The sequence below is a fragment of the Meriones unguiculatus genome, chromosome 4, assembly GCF_030254825.1.
Source record: "Meriones unguiculatus strain TT.TT164.6M chromosome 4, Bangor_MerUng_6.1, whole genome shotgun sequence".
NCBI classification, from domain to species: Eukaryota; Metazoa; Chordata; class Mammalia; order Rodentia; family Muridae; genus Meriones; species Meriones unguiculatus.
Window position 1 is genome coordinate 133775510 of NC_083352.1, and position 12324 is coordinate 133787833.

General features: G+C 44.0%; 1 protein-coding gene across 2 annotated transcripts; it reads right to left on the minus strand.

Moving 5' to 3' along the window:
- Positions 1-3234: 3234 nt before the first annotated feature.
- Positions 3235-12268, minus strand: Mgme1 (mitochondrial genome maintenance exonuclease 1). Of its 2 annotated transcripts, none has more exons than XM_021636801.2 (5): positions 12120-12268; positions 10891-11459; positions 7143-7359; positions 4652-4784; positions 3235-4341 (listed from the first exon to the last, which is right to left on the minus strand). In XM_021636801.2, exons 2-5 carry the CDS (start codon positions 11393-11395, stop codon positions 4180-4182), a joined length of 1017 nt encoding a protein of 338 aa, XP_021492476.1. In that variant the 5' UTR covers positions 11396-11459; positions 12120-12268; the 3' UTR covers positions 3235-4179. The 2 variants fall into 2 exon arrangements, with proteins under 2 accessions (XP_021492476.1, XP_021492477.1); XM_021636802.2 differs by having other exon boundaries at positions 12019-12168.
- Positions 12269-12324: the final 56 nt, after the last annotated feature.

Genomic DNA, 12324 nt, shown 5'->3' on the forward strand with positions numbered 1-12324 from the left:
AGTTACAGGTGGTTGTGAACCATCACGTGGGTTCCAGGAAAACAGACCTGGGTCTCCAAAAGAGCAGCAAGTGCTTTAACCACTGTGCCATCTCTTCACCCCATAAAATCAAATTTTCAAAAACAAAACAATTCCTAGGACCCAAGTGGCAGAAGGAGGACCAGCTCCACGAAGTCATCCTCTTACGTCTGTGTGCCATTCCTTCTGTGTACCCACACATACATAAAGTGGTTTTTTTTAACGATTTATTTCTTCATTTTACATATGAGTGCTTCTATTTGTGGGTACATCTGCATGACAGAAGAGTGCAACAGATCTTATTATAGATGGTTGTGAGCCGCCATGTGGTTGCTGGGAATTGAACTCAGGACCTCTGGAAGAGCAGACAGTACTCTTAACCTCTGAGCCATCTCTCCAGCTCACATAAAATGTTTTAAAAGGTCAGATTTTAATAAACTTTGGTATGGTCATGCACACCCGTAATTCCAGCCCTCAGGAAGCCGAAGCAGGGGGCACTGCCATGACTCAACTAGGTACAGTATATAGAATATTCAAGGCAAGACTGGGCTGGCTACACAGTGAGACTCTGTCTCAAAATAAAATACAATTTTACCATATAAAACATTTTAGGGGCTGGAGAGATGGCTCAGCGGTTAAGAGCCCTGGCCGCTCTTCCAAAGAACCCAGGTTCACTTCCCAGCACCCACATGGCAGCTCACAACTATAATTCCAGTTCCAGGAGATCTGACACTCTCACACAGACATACATGCAGGTAAAACACCAACCAATGTACATCAAATAAAGATAAACAAATCGTTTGTTTTGTTGTTTTTTGAGACAAGGTTTCTCTGTGTCACCCTGGCTGTCCTGGAACTTACTCTGTAGACCTGGCTGGCCTCACAGAGACCTGCCTGCTTCTATCTCCCAAGCATTGGGATTAGAGGTGTGTGGCACCATGGTTTGGCCATTAAAAAAAAAAAAAATTATACCCAAAAAACCTACTATCATTTAGAGCAGTGGTTCTCAATCAGTGGGTCTCAACTTCTTTGGGGGTTGCATATCAGATATTTACACTACAATTCATCACAGTAGAAAAATTAGTTATGAAGTAGCAACAAAATAAATTTACAGTTGGGATTCATCCTATGAGGAACTGTATTAAAGGGTTGCAACACTGTAAAAGTTAAGAACCACTGATTTAGAGGGAAAGGCGGCATCCAGAAATTAGTAATATCTTTACTATTGTTCTATGCCTTTAATAGTGATCATTTCTTCTTGAGAGTCTCAGTATCTTCTGAGGCTGGCCCTCATCTTTTGGGTTCAAGAGGGCTTTCTGCCTCAGCCTCCAGAGCAGCAGGGACTGTATAACATGCCTAATGTTTTGTTTGTATTTCAAGAGAGGGTTTCTCTATATAACAGAGCTTTTGGCTCTCCTGGTACTCACCATGTAGACCAGGCTGGCCTCAAACACAGAGATCTGCCTGCCTCCCTAGTGCTTGGATTAAAGTGCACCACTGTAACCCAGAAGATTAAAAAAAAAAATCTTGGAAATTATGCTCATGTGTACGTGTATATCCATGTGAGTGCAGGTGGCCTCAGAGGCCAGAATATGCTTCAGACTCCCTGAACCTGGGGTTAGACTACTGGGGGCTGGGAACCAAACCTGGGTCCTCTTGAAGAGCAGCCACTGCTCTTAACCATTGAACACTCTGAAGCACCTCTCCCCATCTTTTCAAAAGGTTCACTCGGAAGTTAAATGTTTCCTGCCTTCAGAGGACCAGAGTTTGGCTCCCAGCAAAACTCAACACTGCTTGTAACTTCAGGTCCAGGGGATCGGATCTCCTCTTCTGGCCTCTGCAAACCTGTGCTATACACTCCTAGAGACACACTCTCATACAGATAAATATGAATTAAAGAAAAAATTCTTCAAGAAGTCCCTCTCCCTCTCATCAGGTTGAGACTTGGGCTGGTGTGGTAGGAGTGTCAACACAGTGAAGCCCTTGAGGAAGGAAGCCTCCCTGGAGCGGTGCTTTCATAGTACTTACACCAACGCTAGAGCTGTCCAAGTCAGCCTTCAAGTAGAAACTCAACACCAGTAGTAACCCTCCAGGGAGCCTTGAGTCTTTCAGCTGACAGGAACTGCAGAGGCATCCGGCCTTTTGCAGTGAGCCGCTTCTGTGTTCTCTGGCCCTCCTGCATGGATCACTGTTGGACTACCCGGCCCTATACTTTAAGTCAGTCCAGTGAGTCTGTGTTTTCTTGGCTCACTTCCCCTAGGGCACTCTATCTCCACCCTGTTGCCTCCACCAGGTAACTATGGTTGAGAGCTCACTTAGGGCGCCTTCTCTGATGCAGCTCTAAGAACTCCATAAGCTACTGGGCCAGCAGTGGGACTGTAAACTTAACAACTTCGTGTGATTAGACACAAAGCTGAGTGGTCCAGCATGCGCCAAGGGTTTGATCCCCACTGCAAAAGAAATAAACAAATGAAAATAAAGTCCAAACAACTTTCAGGCCCATGAAATTATCCTATAAATATACATTTAAATAAAAACAAATCTTTTATTACTTTTATTAACTTTTCTTTAAAAGAAATGACTCATTATTGCTTGGGGAATCCTGCAGAAGAGGGGGACAAAGGATTTTAGGATCCAGAGAGGTCAAGGACACCATAAGAACCACCCACAGAATCAACTAACCAGGACTCATGGGTCTACAGGGGTCTGAGCTAGGTCCTCTGCATATGCTGTGGTCACACGGCTTGGTGTTCTTGTGGAACTCTGGTGGAGTGGGGGCTGTCTCTTTTTTCCTTGAGACCCTTGTCCCCCTACTGGGCTGCTCTGCCCAGCCTGAACATGAGGGGAGCTGCCTAGTCTTCTATACCTTGAGGTGCCATGCTTGGTTGATAACCCGGGGAGGCCTGTCCTTTTCTGAAGGGAACTGGAGGAGGAGTGGATCTGGGGAGAAAGGGGAGGTGGGAAAAGGGACTAGAAGGAGGAGGGAGGGGAACCTGCAGTCGATGTAGTATTTAAGAATAAAAACATGTGAGAAGCCAGAAAAAACAAGCTCATTTTTTATGTGTATGTATGTCTGTACATATGAGTACAGGTGTCCTCAAGACTCTAGAAGAGGGTGCTGGGTCCCCGGGAACAGGACTTATAGGCAGTTGTGAGGTGCCAGACACGTGTACTGGGAACCAAATTCTGAAAGACTAGGAAGCATTTAACAGCTGAGTCAGTTAAGTATCTTTTATTTTTTTTTTTTATGAATAATGAAAACTAAATGTGATCGTGGATCCTATGATTTTAAGTCAACTGTAACCTCAATGCTACTAGATTTACTTTATAACACAAAACCCTCTTCCAGGAAAATAATGGGCATTTATTTAACTTTCCCAAATCCGAGGACAGCTAATGATTTTTATTACCTATCAAACACACAAAAAAATAATATAATGGATTTTATCAGTGTTCCCCTTAGCTGAAAAATTCCACAACAGTGGGTTTTCCTAGTAAATGGCTTGCCGACTGACACCAGAAACAGACACTAAAGCCCTAACAGTGGTGACTTTCACACACAGGCTTGACTACTGCTGGGGCTCACCTGGTACGGAAGAGGATCAGGCCAATGATATGGTGAGTGCTCCCACTTTCAGGGCAACCAGGCTAACTCTGGGCTGAACAGTCAACACAAATGAATTCAGTGTTAAGAGGAAGTTCCCCCTAATGATGTAGGGTCCTAATGTACACAACACCTTCAAGGAAACTGTTACAATGGTGATGCCTGACATACACCTCAGGGGTATGCAGCCCCTCCCCTTCCTGAGAACCCTGGGGACATGCTTGGCACATGATGCTTCACCGCCTTCTGATCTCAATTCCAAGACTGGGCATCCTGGCAAGCACACAAAAAGATTTACAAGGGAGTCCAGAAGTCACCAAGGTGACTGTCGATCCTCTGTGTCCTCTCCTCAGGCAGGTAAGAGCCAGAGGTAGTATAGTTGATGTTTTAAGTGATTTCTGGACGTTCTGGCTTCTCAGTAGCAATACATCCAGCCAATTACTTCTTCAGCTTGTGCCAATGCAATGCTCAGATTCGTGGCATCACTCTTTAGGAAGGCAGCGGCAGCGGTGCCTCTCCCCAGACAGTGAGAAGGTGAGTGTGCACCGCCCTGGCCTCTAGTCTGGCTTCTGAGTACTCTGGTTCTTTTGCTTTTCTGAATATTCTTCTAGTCGAAGAAGCCACTTGGCCCAATACTTGGAACAGAGCTCTTCATCCATGAAATGAGCATGGGCAGGGGCCCCATCTTTATAGGCCACAACAATTAAGCCGCACTGAACCTAAAGAGAAACAACACGGCTGCAGTGGCCCCTCCGTCCAGGGCGAGCCAGCCAGCACTAGCCCCATAGCAGGTTCTAAGATGGGCTGGCTAAAAACTGCACCAGGCCACAGGAGAACACCACGATAAACACCAAAAATGGAATGTGCTCAGGAAGCAACTATGGAGAAAAAACAAGAACAACAAACGAACAACAGAAAGCCCCAGGAAGGGAGGGCGTGCTCTGTAGGTGAGAGCCCTAAGGAACAGTCAGCAGTGCTAGAAATAAAACCCTAAAGCTCCCGAAAGCTTACCAAGCTCCCTGTTCTGACCTGAAAGCTGTAGTGGGGGTCGTGGTTTACGGCACCCATGTATGCCACAACTTGCACTGGGTTGTCAAACGTATTTCGAATAAAAGGCTTTGGTTTTTCTGACGTCTTCCAATCGATCACACACAACTTGCCCCTGAGGAGAATCCGGAGGAGGTCTTTGTAAGGAACAGTCAACCAGAAAACCTGGGGCCAGGGAGATGGCACCTGCGGCCAAGCCTGACACCCATGCACAGTGCCTGGGACTCCCATGGTAGGAGAGCTAACTCCCAAGGTAGTTCTTGGATCTCCACTTGCACACCGTGGTGTGGAAGCCTACACCAGTATATATGTACATACAATCAACAAACAAACAAACAAAGAAAAAAGCAATTTAAAAATCCTCTGAAACAGAAAAACTACTAAGTTAAGTCTTCTCTTATGTACTTTATTTTGGCTCTTCAAGGACTTCCTGTTGTCCTCCACTTTTTAAAATAGGCTTTATTTCTTAGGGTTAGAAAAGCATGACAGGCGTGGTCTTCATGCCTAGAATTCTAGCAGCTCGATGTGGAGGCAGGAGGATACTCATGAGCTCAAAGCCAGCCTGGGCTACAGAGGGAGTTCTTGCCTTAGGGGAAAAGCCAAGACGAATGGGACTGGGGGTAGCTCAGCAACAGAGAATTCTACTATACAGGAAGCTATTCAGGAGTAAGAAGCAAATATTTGAAGTTCAAATAATAATTCTCTCTATTTCTGTGATTTCCTTGGGTTCCTTTCCTTTAACAGTGGACAGAAACTGAAATTACATCTATCACGATTTTTGTTGTTTTTTCTTTTGGAAGCACAGTATGTCAGTAGTAGAGAACTCATTACCGATTGATTGCATGTTATGGCACTTTAACATAAAAGCAGAGGTTCAAGCAGTAGGAACCTAGGACACGCAGATATATACATAGGGAAATCTGGACCTTTGTCTAAAGACTTACATGTAGACAGGCACTTCCTCATTCCACCCATTCTGGTATGATACTATACCCACTAACTGTAGATATTTAGAAGATCAGAGTGTGGGGCCAGGCTTGGTAGTGCAAGCTTCTAATCCAAGCACTTGGGAGGCAGAGGCTGGCATATTCCATGACTTCAAGGCCAGCCTGATCTACATAGTGAGTTTTAGGCCAGTCAAGGCTATGTGATGAGACACTGTCTAAAAATAAAAAATAAAAAATAGCCAGGCGAGATGGTATATACCTATAATCCCAGCACTCAGGGAGGCAGAAGCAGGTGGATCTCTGTGAGTTCAAGGTCCGCCTGGTCTATAAAATAAGGCCAGGACAGCCATGGCTACACAAAAATATCCTGTCTTGGAAAAAACAAAACAAAGAAACAACAACAACAAAAAACCTTGATAGATAGATACATATGAAAAGGGCAATTCTGTCACTTGGGACAACATGGATGAACAAAGACAGTATGTTAAGTGAACTACATCAGGCACAGAAATGATGTCAGCTACATGGTATCTAAAATGTTCAGAAGCTGGGCATGAGGGACACACCTTTAATCCCGATACATGTATGGCAAGGGCAGTTGGATCTGTGGGAGTCTGAGGCCAGCCTGGCCTATATGGTGAGTCCCAGGGCAGCCAGAGCGACACAGGAGACTGCTATCTTTAAACTCTCTAACCAGAGGCTCAAATGTCACACGTACAGACTCCACGCTCTTCCCTCACATCCTGTTATTGCTCACTGCTTATTTGTCATGGAGTATCTGCAGGTGACAGCAGCCCTCGGAATCTGGAAAGACTGGGAAAAACAGTAACAGTAGCAACTTAGAAACCATAGGAACTTTTAGCTGATTCAGAGTTCTTATCTTATCAGCCACTGCCTGGAAGCCAGGAAGAGAGTTGATGTTCAGGGCCAACAGTGATGTACAATCTTTGGGAAAACAGGATAAAAAGGGAGAGGGGAAGAAGACCAAAAGAAAACAACACTGATTAAAAACGGAAACAGAAAAGAGCATACAGGAATCAAATTGGTCTTGCAACTGGCATCTTTCTTGGAGAGAAGGAAAAAGGGGCAGTCTGGAAGATAAGCCATGCTAGAGATGCTCAGAAACACACCTTTCCCGGGCCACTTTGATTTTCATATTAGCACAGAACAGGTGGCTCTCCCCACTGTCTCTCCCACCTCCTGCCCTATGCTCACTTCTTTTTTACTTTAAAAAGGTGGAGGTCAAACTGGGCTTGGTGGAGCACACTGCTGGCACATCCCAACACTTGGGGAGGCAGAGACAGGCAGATTGCTATGAGACGAGGCCAGCCTAGTCTACAAAGCAAGTCCAGGAGAACTACAGAGAAACCTCACCTCGAAAAACCAAAATAAATAAATTTAAAAAAGTAAAATTAAAGGTGGAGGCCACAATTCCTCAGGCACATCTAGAAACAGCAGGTAAGAGACACCTGCTCCACAGACATTACTGTAGCACTCCATTGTGACAGAAACACTCTTGTACTTACTGGTACTCAGCCACACAGTCCAGCAGCCCCACATAATTCAAGGCCTCATGCTGGACAGCACTCTCCAGGGCTTGCACATCCCTGATGTCTTTCAGAATGTGCTGGACACTCTCGAGGTAGCCACACTGGGGGTGTTCTTCTCTCCCTTTTAAGTTCTCCTGGGATGAAAGTATGCTTTCCAAGGCTTCATGGAACTGTTTGCCTTGTAAAAACATGTCTAAAAGAAAACCAAGGAAAAAATAAAAACAGAACCAACCCAACCTAAATATTATATAATATATATTTATATACAATATACATATAATTTATATAAAAGTTATCTTTAGATGAAAACCCCTTAGACACAAAATTTCATCCTTTTTTTGTTTTTGTAGGCAGGATCTTGTTTTATACTATAGGCTGGCCTTGACCATGAGATCTTACTTAAGCCTCATGTGCTGGTATATATAACTATGCCTAGCAAATTTCAGTTTCCTATAAAACCCAAGAATGTTTGTTTGTTCTGACACAGGATTTCACTATGTAGCTCTGGCTGTCCTAAAACCATGTAGACTAGGCTGGTTTTGAACTCAGAGAGATCTGCCTACTTCTGCCTCCTGAGTGCTGGGATTAAAGGTACATACCACTGCACCTGGGTTATCTTTAAAAACATTTTTTTTTTAATGAGTTTAAAAAAAAAAATCACAGGGAAGGCAAGTGGTAAATCTTTTTTCTTTTTTTCTTCCTAATGTGTAAGAGTGTTTTACCTAAATGTATAACCGTATACCACTTATGTGTGTCTGTTGACCATATAGGCCAAACAGGACATGAGAAATCCTGCGACTGGAGTTATAGGTGGTGGTGAGCCACCACATGGGTGCTGGGAATCTAACCTGGGTCCTCTGGAAGAGCAACAAGTGCTCTAAAACACTGAGCATCTTTCCAGTACCAAAGCTGTAAACCTTGGCAGCTGCCTGGAGGAGGAAAATGAAGAGGTACAGACATTCCTTTCTGAGATAGGTATGGAGGTTTGGCAAGCAGCCATGTGGAAAGAGTGAAAAAGGCAAAAGTACTGGGGGGCAGGGGGACCATACATAGGCTATGGTCAGAGTCTAAAACAGACCAAAGTGTATGTGTGTGGGGGGTCTTTATGCTTTTGAGTTAGGACTTAGAAAGATGGCAGACCTAACAGAGCCTCATATCGGCTCAGAGGCAACTGTATGGAGAACATAGGCTTCTGGGAAGGAAAAACCCATTATTTCATTAAGGGGACAATTATTTCTTCTATCTCTCAGTATAGCTAGGTGAATATACCTTCCTGAGGAATGGCCCCTTAGCCAGGTTGACTGACCAATCTAACTGAATAAACTCTTGATGTTTTTGCTAGGTCATAATATTAGGTCTCCCTCCAGCCTGGCTGGAGATTCCATTCTCTTGAGCAGAAGGAAATAATAGCTTTCACTTAGTAGGCCTTAATGCAGCCCTGGTCAACACTGCAGTATCAATGTTTGCCTCATCTCCCTAGGCCTCCTCATATTCTTATAAGAACAGGAAAGACAAACATCTTCAATAAACACAAGAAATGTTATTTAGTCACTTGATCACTGGTAATGGGAAAGAGAAAGAGGGTACAGTGTTAGGCTTGAGAGTGGCCTTGGCGTTTTCAAGCATTACTCAATTTTCAAACAACTCGGTAAGATAATGAATGAGCCTCCTCCACCAGCCTGGGCTGCCTTGTTTACCCAGAGCACAAGTACCCTGGCTCAAGTCTCTCCCTAGCACAGTGAGGAGGTAAGCTCAGGCAGCATTAGATACACACAGAAGCACATGCTTGCAGACAGACCCACAGAAAGGAGGAAAACAATCTTATCCAAACAAGGTAATATTAAACCATATTACGTCTGTCAAATTTACAAAGATTTAGAAAGGTCAGTTCTACATTAGCAAAAACTGAAATGGCTTCTGGGAAATTATTTGGAGAGTTAAATAGAATTCGAGTTAGGAGTAAACTGTTCTATTCCATATATTCTTATGTGCATGTGAAAGGCCGATAACCTAGATGGAATTGAAATTTAAAGAGATGCAATGTTAGCCTAGAGACTACTTAAGGAATCACAAGACGAACCTGTTAAAACCAGGAGGAGTAGCTAAGTAGCAGAGTACTTGCCCATATACACAAGGCCATGAGTTTAACCACCAATATTATCAAACAATACAAATTACTTCATCCACTGCCATGCAAATAGTTAATTATCAACTATACAGACCTATCCTGACTACATTCTTCATTTATGTCTAACTATGAACATCTAGATTTGAGGATTCCCAAGCACTCTGGAGGCATCAAAAGGCAAGTCTCTGAGTTTGAGGCCAGCCTGGTTAGAGAGGTCAGGGACAGCCAAGGCTACACAGAGAAACCCTGTCTCGAAAACAAACAAAAACAAAACAAAACAAAACAAAAAAAGAATAGTAGTTATTATCAGTTTAAGAAGGCACCCCAGCATGTAAGTATGTAATCCTTGCCCCTCACAATAATGTTATAAAATGATGGTTCTCAAACTTCCTAATGCTGAGACCCCCCCTTTTTTTTTTTCCATCTATTTATTTATTTAGTTTTTTTGAGACAGGGTTTCTCTGTGTAGCCTTGGTTGTCCTGGACTCACTTTGTAGACCCAGCTGGCCTAGAACTCACAGAGATCCACCTGCCTCTGCCTCCCAGTGTTGGGATTACAGGCGTGCACCACCAGGCCAGGCTCTAAACCCTTTTAATATAGCTTCTCAGGTTGTGGTGACCTCCCACCATAAATTTATTTTCGTTGCTATTTTATAACTGTAAATTTGCTGTTATGAATTGTAATGTTAATATCTGTGGTTTTGGATGGTCTTAGTTGACTCCTGTGAAAGGGACCTTGCACCACGAAGGGGTCATAACTCCCAGGTTGAGAACTACTGTTATAAAGGGACACCTTTGTCACTTTTGCCATATCCAGGTACCACCTATAGTTGCTTATACTATTTTGGTATTTTTTTTTCCTCTAAGATACCTGGAAATAAGGACAATAATCTTAAAATAAAAGGCTCATATGTCACTACGAGTACATATAATATTCGCGGGGAAATAAAGGATAAAGAATGTCTGTGTACGTCCCAGTTTTACCAAGGACATGTATATAATCCTTATGAGACCAGTTCCTTCTCCCAATGGTCTTCTCCTCTCCCACACCAGGGTCTCCTTACGAAGTCCAGACTGGCCTGAAGATGTGAGCTTACCTCAGCCTCCTGAGTGCATGGACTAAAGGCATGCATCACCATGTTGGACTCAAAAGTCTATTTCTTTTTAAATCTGCCTTTTTTGTTTGTTTGTTTATTTTCTGAGACAAGGTCTCACTATGAAACTCTGGCTGTCCTGGAACTCACTATGTACATCAGGCTGACTCAACAGAGATCTATCTGCTTGCCTGCCTTTACCACCTGACTGCTGGGATTAAAGGTGTCTGCTACTACACCTGCTTTAAGGAAGCTGGACTCCTCACTTGTCTACTAAATCAAGAGTTGAAGACTGTGGATATGATCAAAACACACTGTACAAAATTAGAAGAACTAGTAAACATTCCTAAAAATAAGACAGTTGTCTGGAGGCAGAGGCAGGTGATCTCTGTGAGTTCAAGGCCAGCCTGGTCCAGGATAGCCAGGGCTACACAGAGAAACCCTGTCTCAAAAAAAAAAAAAAAAAAGTTGAAGGCTAAAGATCCAGAATTAAGAGAATTACTTGTAGTATATTCTGTAAATCCTTCTTCTCCAAGCTCCAGAACCATCCGCTGCTTCCACCTCTTCAAAAAGAAAAGCTGTTCTGACGCCATGGTCTGCTGAAGGATGCGTGTCACGCTGGGTGACACATTTCTTTGCAAAGGGATCTTCAGAGGACTTGAAGAGGCACCTGTGTGTGGTTTCACAGCTCGCTCCTCGTTGAAGATGGGAAACCAGTTTTGTGGCGCTCTGGCCTGCTGCTCTGGCTCTGGAGCCTTCTGCTTCCTCACAGGACCGTACAGGACCTCATCTTCTTGGAACAATGACTCTGGGGTCTGGACAGGGCCTCTGGACAAGACAGACCGGACTAACCTAGAGTACTTTGCTTGGTCTACTGCTTCGTAGGAGGTTTTTTTCTTCTGGTCACAGGAAAGAGAGGAAGTGGAGAAACTCAAAAGAAGGTTTGAATTTACAGGAAACCTGTTCAAACTTCTGAGCAGCCTGCAGATGGCCAGAAGTGGCTTCATGTCTGAACTTTCCTCCCTTACTTTTCTCTAGACTGTAATGTTTAAAAGCACGCTGTATTCTTATCTAAAAAAAAAGTAAAAAATGGTGGTGTTAGGTGTTAAGACGTTTTATGTACTAAAGCCATCAAGTGAAAAATCACACACGAACAAACATCAAAAATGCATACATTTAAACTCTTGCCGTTTTGAGAAATTCATTCCTAAAAAAGATTCATCAAAACCATTTGACATTAGTGTTAGCAGCTTGGGGCAAGACACCCTACACCTTTGAAGAAATGTGGCAAGGCCTGGTGGCATAGGATAAGAATCTTAGTACTTGGGAGGCTGCGGCAGGATATTGCTAGTGTGAGGTTGGCTGGCCTGTCTCTAAAAAAAAAAAAAAAAGAAAACCCCCAAAACAGCTAAAACCAAACTCACCAGTCTTAATTACAAGTTAATTATCTACATCTATATACCAAAGTCTTTACTAAATAATCTGTATGGGCGTTTCTCATTTATTCCTCACACCTTTTAAAGTGGGTGCTATTACGACCCCGTGGTGCAGACTCGGGACAGGCGCACTTGCAGGTCACCCACTTGCACGTAGGTTTGCAAGGCCCATTTACGTAATTCCAAAAAAAGACCTTCGCAGATGTCTCCCATGGCGGGGGCAGGACCACTGTGGCCGCTCGTGCGCGAGTTTGTACAGGAAAGAGATATTCCTATCGCAGGGTTCCGTCTGTACCTGAGAAGCCACACGTTTTTACACCCAGAGCACGAACCACCTCTCGGGACCCGTACTTTCATCGGTCCCGCGCTTTCCCCATAGCCAGGCGGCCCCAGCATGCTCCGCGGCGTTCACGCCCCGTCCGAGAGGCGTTCTTCCTCTGAAGCCGGAGCGCGGGCACCGTCCAGCCTCGCGATTTCGTCCACACGAGATCCTGCTTACG

What these genes read in the sequence shown, in the direction of transcription:
- Mgme1 (XM_021636801.2), bottom strand. Translation starts at nt 11,395, where the DNA reads ATGAAGCCACTTCTGGCCATCTGCAGGCTGCTCAGAAGTTTGAACAGG. An exon ending in ATTTACAGAATATACTACAA is followed by an intron (nt 7,360 to 10,890) that starts GTAATTCTCTTA and finishes GTTTTCTTTTAG; the next exon opens with ACATGTTTTTACAAGGCAAA. An exon ending in GACTGTGTGGCTGAGTACCA is followed by an intron (nt 4,785 to 7,142) that starts GTAAGTACAAGA and finishes GATTCTCCTCAG; the next exon opens with GGGCAAGTTGTGTGTGATCG.